At 41.0% G+C, this 21,352-nt stretch overlaps 1 protein-coding gene across 2 annotated transcripts in view; it reads left to right on the forward strand.

Moving 5' to 3' along the window:
- The first annotated feature begins 6,233 nt into the window (after positions 1-6,233).
- Positions 6,234-21,352, forward strand: part of kif26ab (kinesin family member 26Ab) — a 220,319-nt gene continuing 205,200 nt past the window's right edge. Inside the window, exons 1-2 of one of the 2 annotated variants that reach the window (XM_048538072.2) lie at positions 6,234-6,539; positions 10,408-10,656. In XM_048538072.2, coding sequence (XP_048394029.1) covers positions 6,411-6,539; positions 10,408-10,656 — 378 coding nt within the window. In that variant the 5' untranslated portion in view covers positions 6,234-6,410. Of the gene's footprint in view, positions 6,540-9,322; positions 9,960-10,407; positions 10,657-21,352 lie in introns of those variants that run through there. The other variant, XM_048538073.2, reaches the window with a different exon arrangement.

The raw sequence follows: 21,352 nt of genomic DNA on the forward strand, positions 1-21,352 counted from the left end.
CTTTAAAAAATTACTTTAATTAAATGTTTCTTGAGCCCATTTAATACATGTTCACTTGACTTCTTTGTCCTTTCAATTGCTTAGTCATATGTGTGGGATTATATCTTTGTTTAACAATGATCAATATCACAGTAACACAGTAACATGGTTAAACATGTATAATTTTTACTTATTGATATTTTCAATTCTTGGAAAATGTTAAATGATTAGTAGGGCAAGGTAGTGTTGTAGTTTTCATAATATGCTTGTTTATTAATGTCTATTAGGAAAGCAAACTAGCCTACACGTGATTCAGAAATGCATTGTTTGTAGGAAGAACTCCTGTGAGGAAAAGACAGCTTCTATTTCCACCTTCAAAGAGCTGCCAGGGTTACACAATAAATGCTGGACTAATGATTGTCATATCTGGCATGAGAGAAAAAGAAAAACTCAATTTGTTTTATTTGTAGTGTTGCATTAAAGCAGACTATTGTGCAAAAAAAAATGATGAGGCGCAGCACAGTTTCAACTGATGTTCATCCATGTAATAAATTTCTGACCACAGCAGAGGGGTCAAAACAACACACTGAACAGACTCAGTATGCTTCCCTATAGCTACGAAGAGCAAACCAATATCCAATTGGACAATTTTGCAAGATCAGTAGGAGCTTGAAACCAGCTCATCTGGCATCCTCCTGGCCATGGAAATGTGTCTCCCACTGAGTGCTTAATGTGCACGGCTTTTCATTCTTTCCCTGTACTAAGTGTAAATTGCTTTATCTCATATTCCAGTTCATCTCCCCAGCTAAGTAATTATAGTGGCAAGTATTCCCTTTAAAAGCTTCAACCCTAAAACCAGTTGAGGAAGAAAGACATTCCATTCTGCCTGCATCACTTTTTCAATTATTTATTGAAAGTTAATCAGATTTTCCTTTCCACTAAATGCCCAGGTATCATTGTTAACCTCTTTGTCCCAGAACATTTTCACAATTGGTTTTATTTTCGTTCTGTTTCTCTAGGCCCAGAACGGTTGTATAACACAACTCCGTTTGGTCATTTAGAAATTCCACCAAATTATTTTATAGCCTTAGTTTCTAACAAATCTAAAGAAAAACATTTGTCTTATCTATGATGTAAATGCATTAAAATAACACAAAGTGACACAAAATACACTTGCACTGTTACAAAAATATTGGAATAGATGTTATCATAAGTAATAAATGTAATTTTAAAAATGCTCTATTAGTTTTTAGTTCTCCTATTTTCTTCAACGCTCAGTTGTTTTTACCTACAAACCAGGATTTGCTTTAATCTGATTTGATTCTGCACCATCTGCGCCACCCACGACTCCCCAACTATACTATTCTCTGAGAAACTTTAAACTCCTCAGTTTCTGTCTCAGTTACACCTGCCCATCTTTTCGTCTTAAGTTTTTTTTCCTGTACTAGTTTCAAAACTTTATCTACCTACTGATCCCAGTCTGGCCAGCTGCATCTTCGGACCTGAACTTATTGCATTTTCTGTTTGTCTTTTTTTTCGGTTCTTGTCGCTCTCCTTCTTTAATACACGAATCTTCCTTTCGGTGTCTCCACACGGCACTGTTCGTCTATTCCCTACCTTCTCCTGCATATTACTATTTCATGTCACTTGCATCCAGTTTCGTGTTAATGTTCGAAGCAGGGAGAAAGGAAAACACAAACGGACCTAACTGAGTAGACGTGATAAAGATCAGTTGGAATACCAAATAAGCTGAAATTGAGAGAAACGTCCTGGTTGAATCAGAAAAGATAGATTTCGTAAATACTTTGGTTTCAGCACCAAATCTAAGCAAATCTCTGCTAGAGTCAACGTTGCAGGAGAAGTGAGGTGAGAGATAATGCAAATTTATCGCAGAGGTACCCCTTCATTGGAACAGCATTAATATAAATGATCGTAAACGCAATATTTAAACACTGTAATTGATTGTTTATAATCGCTTGGATACGGTCGGAGCATTCCGGGTTACGGAGGTCGCATAATTACTCTAACATTTAATGCTTCAATACTCTATTGAGCACGGGGGGGAGGGGGAGGGGAGAGAGCAGGTTTGTAGCGCTAGCCATGGTGCTGAATCCAACGGCGCTCATCAGAGCCGTCAAGCTGTCGCCAGTCTGTATTTATTAACTATCAGGGCTCCAATCATCATTCGTGTCGCTTTGATGGATGCACAGTCTAATTATTTTACAAAGTTTTCATTAGTATCGACTGAGCTCTCCAAAGCTTGGGGGGTATGGGGTGTTCGCATACAAACACAGTTACAAACACACAAACGCGCGCACACACACACAAATATCTCTGAGATCGAGAGACAAGTAATTAGACTTCTTGTATTAAGAAAACGTGGCAAACAAATCACAGTTTTTGGTTTTAAAATGGACTTGGCTCAGACGGATAATGTGATTAGGAAAATAGCAACATGCTCCATTCCTGTAATTAGGACAGGGAAACCTGATTTCATGTTTTGCAAAAAAAATGCTTTGTGCGCATGACAATAGCCGCAATCTTAAAGCAAGGACAGTCGTACAGTGTTGCTTCAGTTTATCATTCGGAATCTTTTTTTTTCTGTCACGGTGCCATACTTCCGAATTCATTTATAACGATATTACCAGGGCATGGACCAAGAAAATCATTCACTTAAACGGGGATGAAATTAAACTGTGTTTCATGTGATATGGGTAACTGCACAAAATCAATTTGGTCAAGAGATCGCTTAACTTTTATTAAAACTCACATGATCGAACCGATAAAATGCACGATCCTTTTCAAAAGGAACAAGCGATAAAAGTTTAAGGTATTTGTTCCTAATAATGTATTGGCCCTCCAGCCCTCATGAAGCATTGTAGCCAAACTACCAAGGCAGCAGTGGGTGAAAGCAGCCTGATTAGACTGACTGGAAATGAAATGGAGGATGGTGGGTTACAAACTGTTCCTCATTATTCTCTTCATCGCTTGCAAATAGAAGCTGGGAATTGAAAAGCCAGGTACAAGTAGCGACCAATTCGAACAAGTTACCCCACGTAACTTTTTTTCATTAGTAGATGTCAGTCTTTTCCGTTTCCGTGACCTTCAGCAATTGTTTGTTTTATGTCGATTGAATGTTGGAAGCAAAATAATTGGGGATCCATGACCTGTGGCTGGCGTATCGCGTTCCTGCATTAACAAAACTCAGACACATCATCGAGCAGCACTCCAATGGTGTTGGGGCTGAGGTTTCTTTGGGGGAACATTCGGGCCTCTGGGGCTTTTGAATATGATGATCAAACGTATTCAAATACGCTTTTAATATTTCCACACTACCTGTTCCTAGGCCTGCTTAAATGCTGTAAATAATTAATTATATCAATCAATCCCTTCTGATGTACTAAATGCAGAGGTAGCCGTCAGAATCATTAGTTGAACTCTTGTTTCCAGTTTAAGTATATTTCCATGACATGCACATGGTGCACAAAGAAATGTTTTGCTTGACAAAATGTCTAAATTTCCACCTCGCTTTAATAAGATGCACGCCCTGGGCTATTTCCTTCCAACCAAGAGGACGGCAGATGCGGGGAGTCTTTAGGGAGCAGATCTTAGAATTTCATCAGCATTCATCGGTGACCCAGGCTTTTCATGCAAGATGATAGACACGATAAATCATCTTTACAACGAATTCTAATTATCATTTATGTGGCCTGTGTGCCTCTTGAAAAGCGAAATTCTAACACGTCCCTTAGACTTGCACTATGTCTGTCCAGGAACGTCAGGGGCGGTGTTGACTTTTACATAAGGGTTGTAGCAATTTACATTAGAGGCCGAATCAGGATGGGTTGCATGAAGTCTGAATATATACTATCAATTTACTCAGTGTCCACCTAAATCTAATTCATCTACAGCGAAAATGTGTGTTCTGCATCCCATGATAGGATTACAAGTAAGCATTATAGCAATTAATACTATAAAGCGACCGTGATTAGTGCATTACATTGAATTTCATGGATTCTTGGGTTCTGTCGCGCAGATTTCCCTAGGGTCCTCTAGACCGCATTCTATTGTATTCTTTGCAAATTAAATGTAAAATTGTACAGCAGCTATGGAATACAGTAACCATATGATGCACTGTAAGCACATAGTGTTCATTCAGGAATGAAGTTTAACTTCGCACAAGGAGGTAACACCCTAATTTTTTTCTTTATCAGTACTATGACAACCCTTTGCGGATCACAAAAACGTTTAATTAAATATTTAACATATGTACTAAAAGTGTTTCACGCCTTTTGCTATATTCCCTCTTTTGATTGAGCGCCCCCTCGCCGCCCTCAAGAAATAGCAGTCAATTACGACAAGATTTACACATGCTGTCATTATTTGTGTTTCATTATTTTTATCAAAACTGAAGGGATTGTGGATAGTGGAACGATTAAACGAGGAGTGAGGTGAGGTGGTGGTAGTCAGGAACATTTTCATTGTCAAAAGCTTAAAATTCAACTAATTGCTATGGACTGCTGTTTTCTGACTGAGTTGTTGTGAGTCGAAAGCTTAGAAGTTATTTCGTGAGTTGAGCAGACTGCCTAAGTTGTTGGAGCGATACCACGCGTCTGAATAGTTATAGTCCTATTCATTGCAAACCCATTAGCCTGGCATTGTCTCGAGTGTGAAACGGAAGTACTGAGTGGCAGCGGAACGGATAGATTTGTTTTTCTAAAAATGTTCGGTTTTACATGAAATCAATACACGTTCAATTTAAGGGCAGGACTTAGTCAGCCTTGCGTCCCACAAGTATTTTGTTATGGTTCTGCAGTGAGACAGGACGGGGCTTACAATACATGCCCTCAGTTCACCGTGCGAATCTTTTATGAAACTCGCTTTGGACCAATCACTAAAGGACTTCTAATCTAAAGAGAAGTTACTCAAATAACTGCTGAATAAACAAGCAGCAAACCAAAACCTCATATCTCACTGAGAGCTGGCAAATCCGCCGAATGGGAAAAAGTGGCATTCTTTAAATCACTGACACAAATTTCTTTATTACAAAGGTAATGACTGTCTGGTTATCTGTCGACTACTCCTCTGTGCCCTGGCGATAAGATTTTTATTAACAGAGTTATGTTAATGTCTGAGGATCGCTTTCAAAACATATAAATAATGGACTTTATCTACTCTAATAGGCTTTGTGCGCCAACGATTCGTTGATGTTTTACTTTATTTGGAAGAACAATCGAGGACAGTGTTAATAACTTTGAGATCGCTGTCCTGTTATCATTTTGCCCAGCTTTCTGTGGACTAGACATGGAGCTTGGCGCTGACCCCTATCAATTTCCTGAAAGTATTTTGCAGATATTCTGTGGTGATAAATAACTGAAAGAGCACCCTACTGCATCGGTGTTATGTGACTTTCTTATTAAAATTCCACTTTAAAATATATAAAAACTAATCGTGCAAATATACTGTACAGTAATTGAAAAAAATTAAATAGCTCTATCATCTTTCTCTATTATTTTGGTGGGAGATGTTAATTGATGAGGCAAGAAGGTGAGTAGAATGCAGAGTAAGCTGGCTATAATCAGAATTTAATTGATTTTTTTCTGTTTGATTATCGCAAATTAACCTAGAAATCTCACAAACATGTGCTCCTTCCCCAGAAATTCTGATCGGACGATTAAGAGATTGCGAGTTTGCTGCGGTCGCTCAAAGAGTCCTAGGAATATGTTATATTTCTGGGAGAAATCGATTATTCACTGTGATTTTATCCTGTCAGTAGTTTATGTCACCTAGCTGACCACAGTGGGATTGGCTCCTCTCGAGTCACCGGCGGTCCAGCTCCAGCAGCAAGGTTCCAGGCTGTCAGCCAACAATTAGCAGGTTTTCAAGGGATGTAGCTCTTTCCTTAAGACACCACTAATGAAGGAGGTGATGTGAGGGGAGGCTTACCAGCATACACACACACACAAAAAGAAATTGCTTCACTGCAACCCATTTTCCCCCTCCAGTCCACAGCGGAAACCTTCAGTTTCGGGGTGGATCATTCGCGCACAGTACACGCCGACAGACACAGGAGCTGTGAACACTTTCCGTGCCACCGTTGGAGGAAAAAGCAACTGGGGCGGCTGGGTGGGTACTGGGGAGGGGGAGTTTCCGAAGAAGATTTGCTGATGGCTATTGATGTTGCCTCATACAGTGCGGGCCAGTGGATGCAAGAAGATTCCCGGCTGGAACGGGTTACTTTGGTGGGACGTTATTGAGGGGAGTGGTACAGAGAGACCGGAGCTCGCTTGACTGCCGATTAGCGGGGTTTTTGCGTACCGTGCCAGGGCATGGAGCGAGCGGTGGCTGCCAGCATGTCACTATCCAGTGAGTGAGGCGTCTTTCGTGCCAGGGTGCGGCTCGGGGAGCAAGCTCGAAGATCGCACAGCATCATGTCTTCGCAACAGTCACCAGAGTCCCCTCCCAGGAAAAACACTAACTTGCTGGAAATCGGCACTTTCTGCCTGGACTCTGACATAATATTTGGATTCACCAGTCACCTGTTAAGGCGAAAACACAGGGTGAGTGTTTTCAGAAATCTTTTGCAACATTATGAAGCGATCTGACTTTTAAAAGCACGCCGCTCAGCTGTCTTCTTCCTTCAGTCGCAAATCGAATGTGTGCTTCGATTGTGTGTGTGTGTGTGTGTGTGGTTTGGCGCAAACTTTCCAATGTGTTGCTTCGACCTTGCTCTCGAGGATGTGAAGCGAGAAAGCAACACTGTTTGATGATTGCAGCGCAAACCGGGGCTGTACAGTGGAGTTCTCAGCCTCCAGGCACCTCTGTATTCTCTTCGACACCTAGGGCTCAGAAAGCGGACAACAATTCCCAGGGCTTCGAAGGCGTTTGCTCGGAATTTGCCATGAACTCCACGGCAATTCTGGGTGTTCAGCGCTTACCCCACCCCCTCCTCAGCACAGCCTAACGTTCGATCCAAACTCACCGTCCTGTGAACTCAAAAAACTCCAAGGCACTCATTTCAAAGTAAGCGCAAAAGTGGAGATTCTCAAAGGACATGCATGCTTTATGGAACACCCAGGCGTGGGGTGGAAACGGCCGCCCCGGGCCCTGTGAGATTCTCAGCAATGCGCACGGTGGGCTGTTGCCCATAGCCCCCTCCTTCCTTGCCCACATATCAGGCGCCTGCAGAAGCCAAAAACCGAGCCCTGGCAGAGAGGCAGCGAGAGAGAGACAGAGCAGCCCCTATAGCAAGTGCAGCGCGGCTCTCGGGTGCGCGCAGTGCTCCGGCCGCAAGCGCGCGCAGTGACACGGGCACGCGGGCTGAGGAGCGGAGAACTGGTTTGGTGGTTGCGGGGGGGCGGGCGGCGGTGTTTGGAGGGAGACAGCCCCCGCCACTCCGAGGAGCGAAGGCTGCAGCGTCCAGAAGCAGAGCTGCCCCCACCCCCTCCCTGGTCAGGCCAGCAGGCGGTGTACAGGAACACGAATACACCGCTGTTGTCCTGTTGGCAAGAATAGCCCGGTGGAATTTAAAGTCCAGGCGCATTTCTCGAGGGTAAAATGAGAAGTGGAGTCTTGGGTTGATTCGCGGGACAAAGTGGCTGTTTTGCTTGTGATCCAAATAGGGCTGATTTTACAGAATTACTGGGCTAACGTTCTTTTGTTCTTATGTTTTAAACCAGAGGTGCTTTTCATTGTAAAAATCTATGAATAAAGTTCTTATAATTTTGTAATGGGCAAAGCCTGTAGAAGCAGAGTGTCTCATCTTTAATTTCATCACCAGTACACAGGCACGTTTGCACTCTGCTATTTAGCAAGAGCTCTGAGGGGGAACAGTTTCTTTTCATCTAGGAGACCTGTGAGACACGGAGGCTTATTTGAGATGCATCACCCACCTAGACTGACCAGGCATTTCACAAATGCACTTTGTCTTCTTCCAGCTTCCACAGCTGTTTGCCACTTCTTCCTGTAATGAGACGCGACCCCTCCTTCCGCCCGACCCACCGACGCCCCACACCCCCCTTCCCAATTCCTCCAGCCACACTCCGGGCCGCCGTCAGCTCAGCTTTCATTTCTCACCGTGTTTTCACACCTCTGTCCCACTCATTCTTGGCTGAGGGTCCATAAACAATGACACGAACCATGTAATGTCTGCCCATTGCAATCTTGCCCCAACACACAGAAGTCACTTTGTCACTACGGTTGGGTACCAACCGGAAGCCAAACTAGCCAACACTAAAGACTACTCAAACTCTAAACCGTGACAAATTTGCGCCTACCAAGCGCGGTGGGAACTGGATAGGGACTTTACATTGACCCTGAAGTGGTTGAGTGGAGTTATCCAAGGTTCTCCAGCCTTAGCTCCAATTGATTTGACATTTGTGATCAATGTGCGCTTAGAAAAAGAAGGGTGTTCCTGATATCTCTAAGTTTTGGAATGAATGAACGCATCCACACCCGTTTGGTTTCCAGTGATCAACATGTTCTCCCCACTCTGTGATTCTGCCTAATGTTAAACGCGAACTATTCCCGCACGCTCAAAAGAAAATTGAACAAGATCCAAAAACTTATAAAATATTATAAAAACACGGAAATATTCTGAGTTTCAAAACGAACTTTTTTCTCGTGGTTATTTTGTCTTCTGTAATGTGTTCTGCCTTAGTCTATCTCATGAGTCGCCTGTATTCCAGACGTAGCGAACTCGGAGTCATTCAGAGAAAAGATCGACCTACGCAGAACAAACACAGAATTTTGAGCAGGATTTTCCTGAAATGCAAAGAGCAAAACACTTTGTGGTCGCTTCCATTTGGCCCTCTGCGCGGATTCTTAGTTGTGGCCAACAAGTGGCGCTAAAGCTACAGAAACAATGGCAGAAGCTGCAATAAATTTTGCAGACGAATAGGATACTGTTACAACAAAAAAGAGGCGAGTTTTAGGAGTTTAAATCGACTTTGAGACGAGAAAAAATTGTACGAATTAAGGAGTATTAGTTTTTGTAAAATGATTCCGATTATTTCCTGGTAGTAGATTATCTCTATTTCCAGGTACTGATGGTTAGGGACATGGAGTTGGGTGCGTTGTTTGCAACTGATAGCCACCAGAATTATTGGGGACCTTAACCTAAGCCAAATAAACTTGAATATTTCACGTGAAGAAAGATTCTGTACAATTCGCTGGATTAAGGGAACATGGTCGCCGACGAAACTTTCGCGAGTGGATTTGAATCTCAATCTCCGTTTTAAGGAGTTAAGTTTATTTTTGCCAAAGTGAAGGAACTGAAATAGCGGGACAGACACCGGAGGAGCACGCCTCTAGTATTGGCATGATCTGAGTGCTCCGATTTGAATGGTAATTGCAGCCACAAATCTCACAGTGCAACAAATGAGAGATTGTTGACAGCCTCACGTACTGTGAAACTATTTTACCGAAGAGACTCCCTTTCTGGATTTGATACCTTCCAGATTAGATTGTTTTGCCATCGGAAACGTGTGAGGTTGACGAGAGTGCCGTTTGAAAGTCGGCATTGGTAGTCCCCCATACTAACAGGCTGGGGAGCAGTTTACTGTTGTCAGTCACGGGAACTCCTTGACCGATCAGTGGTCTAAATGCATTTGGTGCTCCACCCACTGGAAGAGACGCTGCCTCTTCCCCGAGTCCGCACAAACTTCAAACTCAAACTTATTCTTGTCCCTTTTAGGGCATGAATAGTCGAAGCATGTGGCCAGGCAATTACCGTGTTAGACTTTTCAGGGGTATTTGAGAAAAAAAAAATTGTGTTGCTCTTATGATCAGACGGCTCGTTTCAGTGCTTTGCGTGCTGTTGATATGAATCCGCATTTCCCAGCGGACAGTCAGGACTTGACCCAATAGCTCTTTGAGTCTGGTCCCGACTTGATGTGTTCCTGCAACAACCGAAAGTGACTTGATCCACAATGCCAGGGAGTAAATCTCGCGGTTTGGAACCGGAGAGTCGTAGACTGGCGGTAAGTAATAAAGCTGGGGCTCGCAGTAACTGTTAGTGGGGTCAAGGCTGAGTCAAGCTTCGGGTAAGGTGCACCGGACGCTGCGCTGGTCGCTGTTTCCCATGGTGTTTTCTAAGACGATGCTTAGTGCCAAGAGACCTGCAGCCCAGCACCTGGTCACATATATGTCAAAAGTATCAAAGACTTGGTTGACTTTTAGACTGAGCATTACGCGGAGTTTACAGGAGCAGGGTTAATGACATTAAACAAACTGAGCGTTTTGTCAGAAGACTTGAAACGATGTCTAATAAGAGACTCCTGCATGTGTATGTTAGCATTTCTTAGCTTGACCAAGTTTTTAACAGTGAGACTTTTTATCGATTCCATGTTATTGAGTGAAGTGGCCGGCATATCTCAATCCATCTCTCTCTCTCTCTCTTCCGCCTCTCTTTGCCGATGTGTTTTACAGGTGCTGGATGGCAGTCCGGCCAAGGAGGTTACCATTCCCCTGCAGACCGGTCTCAGGAAGAGATTACAGGCGGCCGAGGAAGATCACTGCGGGAGTCGGCCGGCTCCCGAGGGAGCAGGAGCGGTCTCCGGGACCGAGGCTAGTACCTTCGAGAAGGAAGAGAAAGGGGCCTGGTGTCAAAATTGCCAGCTCAAATTAACAGAGCTCAAAAGACAAGCCATGAAGCTCGTCATCCCTGGATCCAGCAAGGTAGGAGTTAAATAAATAGTTTCTGCCCTGGCATAAATCCAAGTGTGAGAGCCCTGGTTACCTCCGACATTTGGCATCCGCATTAAGCTTCCCGGTTTGTTTGAGTTATAGCTAATTCATGGGATGCGTTACCTTCCTTTTCCAGCTCCCTTATTGGTTTTATTGCAGAGTTCTTACTTACACACGAGCCCAGCTTCTCCGCAGACCGGAGACCACGCGTTAGCCGCCGCTCATTGGCTGAGTCTCCCTCAAGCAGATCAATCACTGGTCGAGGCAAACTGGAGCCTCGAACAGTGGCAGCAGTGAGAGGAGGTGGAACCGTGCCAAGGCCGCCTGACAGCTCTCTGTGTGAGAGCCGCAACTGGTGCCACTTGTGGGCACTGTGCTCCAGAACTGAAGGCACTGCCCAGCCCTACCAAAGAGCCCTGAATTATCTCTGACAGCTTTCCCACTGAAGTTAGAGATATGTCGTGATCCCACTAAAACATAACTGTGAAAAAAATCTGTTGGCGAGGCCGAGGTTGTTCTAAACATGAAAAAATGCCAAGAGAGGGAATTATGAGCACTTTAGATGCAAGGATTCAAAATCTGTGGGGTGTGCTGGGTGTTCAACTGACCAGAAGTCGACCAGCGACTCAAAACCCCTTTACTACGATGTAAATCTGACTGGATTGAAAGACGCTAATTCCCTGTCATCGATTTGCATGAATTGTGTTTGTTCATTACTTGGCTGTTTGGTGCGTCGAATGAAAAAAACATTGGAAGCTTAAAGGGCAGGAGAAAAATGAACAGTTTTCACCAAAGGCAGAATTTTCATTTTATTCATGATGGAGTTTGTTTTTAAACAGAGATTATGCGAAAATAATAATGTCCCCATCGATAATTGATATCCATAACAGGAAATTAAACTGTCGAATGTTACCTGCACTGAAATGACCTTGTGTAATTGCCCTGCTCACAATTCATGGCCTTCAGACGTTTATTATGTTCTATTTCATGACACAGCATCAGGTTTTGATTTCGTTGCGCTGAAGGTCTTGTGCCTATCTTAGGTTTCATTTGTTGAAGTGAAATGTCTTTTCTACCCTTGTGCCATTAACTATCAATAAAGGTTACCTTTGCCATTGTCCAGTGTGCAGACTCCACAGACTGCTGTATCTGTACACAGTGAGCAAATTCTTTTGAATTATAATAGCAGCTTTATCTGTTCATATCTAAAGGGAAGTCAGGTTATGGGAAAAAAGGCACATGGGAAAGCGATGTTTCACAAGCAGGTGTCCAGGTGAGGAGACCTTTCTCTCAAGGCCACGCTGTGTGGTCTCTTGTTTGCTGCTGCACTAGGGCAGAGTTGAGTGATACATAGGGCTTTTATTTCCAAAACAAATCGCAATATTGTTTTCATCTTGGCAGTGAAAGAAAACCGCTGTCCAACCTAGGATATTTGACTCAAACACAATTCTTATTGTAATTTTTATAAAGATGAAAAGAAGTTCTAATTATGATCTGTTGCACATTAGGAATATCACAAAACACAAATTTAACTTGATAAAGCACATTTCTGTAGATGTCTGCATAATTATCTTAATATCTTATTTCCAGTTAAAAGTACAAGTTTACAGCAATTAGATAATTAGTCCCTTATAATTAAATGCCTTTGTCTCTCATATTTATATAGGTTTCCAGCTCATTTTGTTTTGTTCTGAAGTATGACAATGCAAGTATTCTCCAAAAAAATTTTTATTGTGATGTGGCTTTAAACTATCCTTTTAAGCCCTATTGAGAAAAACAAACTATATGTCTATAATTAATGTAACCTCCAATAATCTACCTATTCCTCTTAACAAAGCAAATATTGAATGGTATTTCTTTGTTTGCCACAATAATCATGGGATCTTTCAGAAATGGCTTTGAAACTACCTCCTACTGGGTTCAGAATACTCTTTGGTGCTGGTGGGTGGGTATGATGGGTGGATAATCTGAAGAAAGTTTCAATTCTCTCCTATGACAAGTTATTGAAAATACCCTTTTCTCTAATTTTCATTACCAACTACAAGATTTCCACTTTGTTGTCCATCATAAAGTAGACAGTTTAGGCTTCTAGAGGCATTTTCATGTGGGTCGCAATGCAAAGTTGTTTATTAAGAATGAGCTCATCTTAAAAATGAAGAAGTAGTAATGTGTAATTTTAGAATGACAGTATTAAATTCTTTAAGCCGTAATGGAAGATTTTTGGAAGGAATAAACTATGTTTTTAAAGTCCACAGTCACAAATAAAATGGCATGGCATGACATAGCTTGGAAAATGTTTATAATCAAGTGTTTGATTTCCAGATCTCCATGTAGCTGGAGAGGGAACTAAGTTCTTCCTTTGGTGTATTAACTGTGCATCGCTTACTCTTAACCACTGTTTTATTTCTCTACAATGAGAGTTAATAGCATCAATGTATGTCAATATTTGTAGTGATTTAGTGGAATTGTACTTTCAATTAGAAGATTGATACCTGTCAATCAAATGTAGATAGCATGAGTTTGAAGGAATATAATTGGGGTGCAATGTTTTACATCAGTCTGTAAAAAAATTGCAGAATAACAGTTTAAGTATTGTATGTCTTTTGGAGCGTTCATGTTTGTAAGTATCAACAAATTGTATTCACATATCATCTTTAATATAATAAAATACCACAGAGGCACGTGAACCAAAATATGACAGCAGCACACATAGGGAGATATTAGAGCAGAGGACTAAAAGCTTTTGTGCTCCTAAGATGCTGCTTGGTCTGCTGTGTACATCCAGCTCCACACTTTGTTATCTCGGATTCTCCAGCATCTGCAGTTCCCATTATCTCTAAAAGAATTATCAGCTAGGTTTGAAGGAATATTCTTAAAGGAGGACAGTGTGCCGGAGAGACAGAGAGTTAAAGAAGGGACATCCAGAGCTTAGAGTGTTTGTCAGTTCAGGACATAGTCTCTGGCAGTGGACAATTAAAATCTGAGATACTCAAGACCAAAATTAGAGGAGTGTGGATGTATCAGAGACATGTGAGGCTGGAGGCAATTGCTGAGATGGAAGACAGGAAAGGCTAGTAAGGGATTAGAAAACACCGATAGCATCTTAAAGTTGAAGCATTTTTAACCAGGAGTCAGTGTTGGATACTGGTCACAAGGGCAATCAGTGAATAGAATTTTGTGAAAATTAGAACATGGACAGAAGAAATTTGGATGATCTCAGTTTTATGAAGGGTAGAATTTGAGAATCCAGCCAGGAGTGTATTAGAGTAGTCAACTCTTGAGGGTAACAAAAGCATGAATAGGTTTCAGCAGCATAAGAGCTGAGACAGTGCTGAACCTATGTGATCTTAGTGACCATGTAGTTGAAAACACTTTCCCAGGTTAAATTTGGTTTGAGCTCAGACTGTTGCCAGGGAGTGAGGGATGGAGTCATTGGTAAGGGAATGGAGATTATAGCAGGGATTGAAGACAAATGGCTTCAATATTTCCAATATTTAATTGGTGGAAATATTTGCTCATCGAACGCTGAATGTCTGATAAGCAGTATGACAATTTAGAGACAGTGGGAGGTCAAAAACATCATCGTCAGGTTGAGCTTGTAATGTATAAAGTCATGCATTCAGCAGGTGTAAGCAATACCAACAAGAGTTAGTCTCTTTCCTGAAATTAAATCATTTTGTGGAAGACTGATAGAAAATGTGCCCCAGTTGTATGATACTGATTCAATGATATGCAACTGTAGAGTAATTTATAAGGATCACATTGAGAAATCAGACTTGTAGCATTAAGAACTATTTAGCTAAATTTGCTGATTGAGCTTTCAAGTCTATTTTTCATTGAGGAAATGGTTAGTTTTCACATGTTTGAACTTAACATTTGTGCAAGAATATCTAACATTTTGATGGAGGATTAAAGTGAAATACAGAGATCAAAAACCGTGTTACTCATGTGTCCATAACAAGGGAAACCTGAAACTTTCAACCCAGCTGTTGGAGATCTGTTTTATTTTTTGTTTCTGACTGCTGAATTTGGATTTTTAAAAAGTTAGGTTCCCTACTGTGCAAATTTAAAATGAGTCAAGTTTCGGTAATTTTTTACTGAATTTTGATCACTTTGCTACTGAATAAGTCCTTATGTTGTGGTTTACAGGTGGTAGAATTAAACAGTACAGTATTATCACTTACGTATAATCTACAATACTTTGCAACTTCTGTTGCAGCATTTTCCTTTGCAAGTCAAGAGTATTTTACCTTCAGCTAATGTGTTTCAGTTAAATTGGGTATATTGGCACTCATTAAAATATATTCAGACTTCAGAGTAAATTGCACTTGTAAAAATGTTTTCTTTTGTAGAGATATCCAGAACAATGATCTGTTTGTCTTAAGCACTCTGTATAACAACACTAATGCCATATGTAAATCCGAAGAAAAGTTAGTTGGGAAGCTGCTATTACAGTGTGTCACAGCTTTAGAGACAGGTGCACTTAAAGTCTTTATTAACCTTTCACCATTTGCCTTAGGCCACATGGGGACTTAACCAAATAATATATCCTTTAGAAGCTCACATAATGAGCAGAGAATTTTTTTCTCAATCATTAAAATGTAACTCATCCTTCGTATCGAGATAACACATCTCATTTAAAGCTGAGATTTTACTGATCTCTTTTATCATTGAAACTGATTATGTAGTCCCCTGGATAAAGTAGTTAAGAGCTAAATTATTAATTTTATTTTGCCTTACTCTTCCGACGTACAGTTAATTCCTTTATAATACGTTGTTTTGACTCCTAGAACTCACAATTCAAGAAAGCCTGCCTTATTCTGGCCTCCAACTTAGAACTTGCACATAATGCAAAATACAGTGAACAAAAGAAATATTCCGAGTTTGTTTTGCGCTTTATAGACTTGTTGAGCTCTCAAGTGAAAACGCATTAGTCATTAGAAGTTTCCTGCATGATGTATGCCACAGTGGATTGTGCCACTTCAAGAAACTCAATAAGAAGCCTTTAAACAATACCATGGAAGTACCTGAGTGGTTTTTGTAGACTGATATGATTAGTCCTCAATTTCTTTTGGTCAAGTAGTAATAATTATTGATTTAATATGGATTGTTCAAACAAAGTGCACAGTGAAGTTAAGTTACAATTTGTTCAAGGTGTTTACAACCTATGTTACGTAGTTGGCTACTCAGTAAAACACCTGAGAACGTGTAGTATCATTTTCAACTTTCAAAAAGGCTTTGATGCATTTTCTCTGCTGATTGCTAATCATTTCCTTTTAAAACCAATTGTCATTACAAGTTTTAATCATAGAGGAAGGTAATTTATTAATTGCTGAATGTTATCATTTAAAAGTTCACAGTTATATGTTGACATTCATTGTAATATGGAATTTAAAGCAACAGTTTTATTTTTAGCAATGCAGAATGGACATCAACACTAAAATGTGCATAAGATGGTATTTATCTCAAAGAGGAAAGAATTCAGACCCAAAAACAAAAATTGCTGGAGAAACTCAGCAGGTCTGATAGCATTAGTGAAGAGAAAACAGAGTTAACATTTCAGGTCCAGTCACTCTTCCCGAACTAATTTCTTTCCACAGTTCTTTGTTTTATTTAAGCTTTCAGCCCTTGCTAGTTCATAGTTGTGATCTTGACAGTTATGTCGAGATCTAACCAAACAGTTTCCTGCAAGAGATAGTGGGAACTGCAGATGCTGGAGAATCTGAGATACCAAGGTATAGAGCTGGATCAACCCAGCAGGCCAAGCAGCATCAGAGGAGCAGGAAGCAATTTCTGAAGAAGGGTCTAGACCCGAAACATCAGCCTTCCTGCTCCTGCCATGCTGCTTGGCCTGCTGTGTTCATCCAGCTCTACACCTTGGTATCTCAGTTTCCTGTAAGGCTGACAATTTGTTGGAGTCAACAGAAGGGTTGCAAGATAGAAAGCTTTTGAGGGCTACCAAGTCTCTCTGCAACCCCAGAACTCAGCCATGAGACACAAGAGGGCCAATTTTCAAAGTGAAATAAAATAATTGCTCATTTTGGGGATCCAAGCTATTTTTATGGCCTGCTTTCCCTGATGATGCTGACATTTGCCCATTCTGAAACATGCCAACAATGATGTCATGCAGGGTCTTCACTTCCCCTGAAGTTTCTAGCATTGCATAAAGCTGCCAGTCTTCTTAAAACATTTCAAACCTAACTGGACATTGGAAACCAATGAATGAGACTCCTCATTTGCCTTTCACATGCCAATGTGTGAAAGCTTTTAGGGGCGAGAATGTAGAAAAATGACACAAAAATTATAAAGGTTTTGGAAAACAATTGGGAATTTATTACTGACTATGGTTTCTATATCTTTACCACCTTGCTTTTCCTGAATTTGGTCAGCTGCCATCAAAGTTTGCAATGGAGGAACGAAAAGTTTAATGACTTTTCTCTTTGTATTGCCTGGGAAATGCGTATGCAAATATCTAGCCAGCAGTTGCTCTTACACAAAGATAAAGGCGAAACACTTACTGAAAGATAGAGCTATAGACTCTGAGTTGTTTTGGACTCCTGCCCTTCACTTTATTGTGTATAGTATCGATTTCAAGTGGTGATTTTGGGAATGGGTAGAGAAGGTGTGATGAAGCTGGTGGAAAAATAGCCCTTAGGGAATATGTCCTTTGCTGGAGACTAAGTCCAATTGCGAAAAATAATAGATTATTTTCAAAAAGGGGTTCAATCCTGAGAGAAGTAAAGGCAGTGAAACACTTTCCTTGTGCATTTACCTGAATGAACACGTTCCATCTGTTGGTGTTTACTTTGCTTGTTAATTTAAATTCATTATAATGACAGCAAGTTGCAGTTGAAAGTCCTTTTTTTCTCTCCCAGCTCCATCAAACATGTTAAGCATTTGCAGCTTTGTTGGAATAATCTTGCTATTGTGAGGAAAATGTCCTTTGTTATGGAATATTGCAGCTTAAAATTGTATTAAAGCAGAACTGCAAACAATTGCTCAATTATGATGATCTAAAAATTAAACTTCTAATGCCCAGACTGCATGGTGTCCAGTGAATCTTTACACCATACAGAGGGTGCTTGAAGTACAGCACAAATTTCATGCCTGCGTTCTTCATTTATAAACTGCAGCAACCTATAACCTTTTGTATACTTATTGGTTCCCCAATGACCTTTTCTAAAGATGCTTTTAAATTCAAGTGTAGGATTTCAAAACCCTGACCAGAAGTAAAATAGGTAAAGAGAATTGTGTTGGCTGAAAGTGGTTATGAGATCAGGGCAACTAATTCACTGCAACCTGACAAAGTAGAACTGTGAAATGTGAGCTCAAATAGTAAAACGGATTCTTGTCACAGTGATACTGTTTCCTAATGATTGTACATTGTAATTATGCATTGGCCATGCCTGCACTGAGAAATGTGCATTTTGCTGAGGTTTAGAAAGTCTTGAATGTCTGTGCCTAGTAAACCACAAAAGGTACTTTAACACTTTATGCATGTGCATAGCGTTATTAAAAATAAAGCAGAGTTTTTTCATGAAGGCTTTCTTTTATGTAAATAAGTTCACTGTCAGCATACTCAAAAAGAGTTACCTTGATGTGCTGAGTTAAGCAATCATCATTAACATGACAAAATTAGAGAAGCTTTTCTGTTAGACAATAAATTGTTATATGTAACTATAATTTAGCTTCTTACTATGTCAGACTTGGGAAATCCTCCAACTAATTTCTCAAACATTGAAACCAGCACACAGTCTTCAAATTACAATATATATGTTCGAATTAAGTAGAAGAAATGGAAAGCAGGTTATTCAATATTATATATCTCGTTCAAAAGTGTTTTGTTTTTAAACTACATTGATGGCTCCATTTATTCAGAAGATGTTTAGATTTTTTTCCACCATTTATTTTGTATTTAGTTTGTAAAGTACCTTTTCTCCTGCTTTGGACATCAGCATTTTTATTATAGAACATAGAACATAGGACAATACAGCACAGAACAGGCCCTTCCGCCCTCAAAGTTGTGCCAACCTGTGAAATAATCTAAGCCCATCTCCCGACACTATCCCATCATCATCCACGTGCTTATCCAAGGACTGTTTAAATGCCCCTAATGTGGCTGAATTAATTACATTGGCAGGCAGGGCGTTCCATGCCCTTACCACTCTCTGAGTAAAGAACCTGCCTCTGACATCTGACTTAAATCTATCACCCCTCAATTTGTAGCTATGCCCCCTTGTATAAGCTGACATCATCATCCTCGGAAAAAGACTGTCACTGCCCACCCTATCTAATCCTCTAATCATGTTGTATGTCTCTATTAAATCCCCTCTTAGCCTTCTTCTCTCCAATGAGAACAGACCCAAGTCCCTCAGCCTTTCTTCATAAGACCTTCAGTCCAGACCAGGCAACATCCTGGTAAATCTCCTCTGCACCTTTTCCAATGCTTCCACATCCTTCCTGTAATGGGGCGACCAGAACTGCACACAATATTCCAAATGAGGCCGCACTAGCATTTTGTACAGTTGCAGCATGACATCACGGCTCCAGAACTCAATCCCTCTACCAATAAAACCTAACACACCATAAGCTTTCTTAACAGCACTATCAACCTGGGTGGCAACTTTCAGGGATCTATATACATGGACACCAAGATCCCTCTGCACATCCACACTACCAAGAATCTTTCCATTGACCCAGTATTCTGCCTTCCTATTATTCTTCCCAAAGTGAATCACCTCACATTTATCCGCATTGAACTCCATTTGCCACCTTTCAGCCCAATTCTGCAGTTTACCCAAGTCTCCCTGCAACCTGCAACATTCTTCCACACTGTCCATCACTCCACCGACTTTAGTGTCATCTGCAAACTTACTAACCCATCCACTTATGCCTGTATCCAAGTCATTTATAAAAATGACAAACGGCAGTGGTCCCGAAACAGATCCTTGAGGCACACCACTAGTGACCTAACTCCAGGCTGAATATTTTCCATCAACTACCACTCGTTGCCTTCTTACAGAAAGCCAGTTTCTAATCCAAACTGCTAAATCTCCCTCAATCCCATGCCTCTGTATTTTCTCCCAATAGCCTACCATGTGGAACATTATCAAAGGCTTTATTGAAGACCATGTACACCACGTCAACTGCTCTACCCTCTTCCACATGCTTGGTCACCTTCTCAAAAAACTCAAAGAGGTTTGAGAGACATGACCTGCCCTTGACAAATCCATGTTGACTATCTCCAATCAGATTGTTGCTTGCTCGATGATTATAAATCCTATCTCTTATAATCCTTTCCAAAACTTTTCCTACAACAGACGTAAGGCTCTCAGGTCTATAATTACCTGGGTCATCCCTACTGCCCTTCTTGAACAATGGCACAACATTTGCAATCCTCCAGTCCTCTGGTACTAAACCTGTAGACAATGAGGACTCAAAGATCAAGGCCAAAGGCTCCGCCACCTCCTCCCTAGCTTCCCAGACAATCCTTGGAAAAATCCCATCCGGCCCAGGGGATTTATCTACCTTCACACCTTCTAGAATTGATAACAACTCCTCCTTATTAACCTCAATCCTTTCAATTCTAGTAGCCCGTAACTCAGTCTTCTCCTCGACAATATTCACCTGTTCCTGAGTGAAAACAGATGAGATATATTCTTTTAGCACCTCTCTGATCACCACAGGGTCCACACACAACTTCCCACTTCTGTCTTTGACTGGCCCTATTCCTACCCTAGTCATCCTCTTATTCCTCACATGCCTATAGAAAGATTTAGGGTTCTCCTTTATTCTACCTGCTAATGTCTGCTCATGTCCCCTCCTTGCTCTTCTTAATTCTCTCTTTAAATATTTCCTAGCTAATCTGTAACTCTCTGTCACCTCATCTGAACCATCTCATCTCAGTGTCACATAAGCCTCCATCTTCCGCTTAACAAGCGATGCAATTTCTTTAGTAAACCACGGTTCCCTTACCTTATCGCTTCCTCCCTGCCTGACAGGGACATACCTATCAAGGACGTGCAATATCTGTTCCTTAAACCAGCTCCACATTTCGATTGTCCCCATCCCCTGCATTTTACTACCCCATTCTTAGTCTCCTAAGCTTTGCCTAATCGCAATGTAATTGCCCTTCCCCCATCTGTAACTCTTGCCCTGTGGCATGTTCCTATCCCCTTCCATCGCTAAACTAAACATAACCGAATTATGGTCACTCTCTCCAAAGTGCAATTAATGGTACTTACATGAGCTTTAAACAGAACTTGTGTTTCTGCAAGGAATGACCAATTTTATCATTTATTTTCCCTTTGCCAGCTTTATATTGCTACAATTTTGATTGCCATTGCCTTAGCCGGAACTGTAATTGGTTTAGTGATTGTGAATTAGAAAGTGAAAATTCCACTTGTACTTATATTTCTCGTCATTTATCTTGCGTTCTTTGTTAGACAATTCCATTGTATTGATGAACACACATAAATTCAGGCTCCTTTTAATCTCCTCTTGCCTATTTTCTTACACTGTCATCTCAAACATCGAGTGCAAGGAGCTTACGAATTCTTAATCAACAAAACCCAAGGCTACCTGTGAGGCAGACCTCACAAAATTCACTTCAGCAATCAAGCCTACTTTACTGCCCCACCTTATCCCAATTTTCGCACAGTAAAATTGCCAAAGCAGCAATGAATAA

The sequence above is a fragment of the Stegostoma tigrinum genome, chromosome 10 (genome assembly GCF_030684315.1).
Source record: "Stegostoma tigrinum isolate sSteTig4 chromosome 10, sSteTig4.hap1, whole genome shotgun sequence".
NCBI lineage: Eukaryota > Metazoa > Chordata > Chondrichthyes > Orectolobiformes > Stegostomatidae > Stegostoma > Stegostoma tigrinum.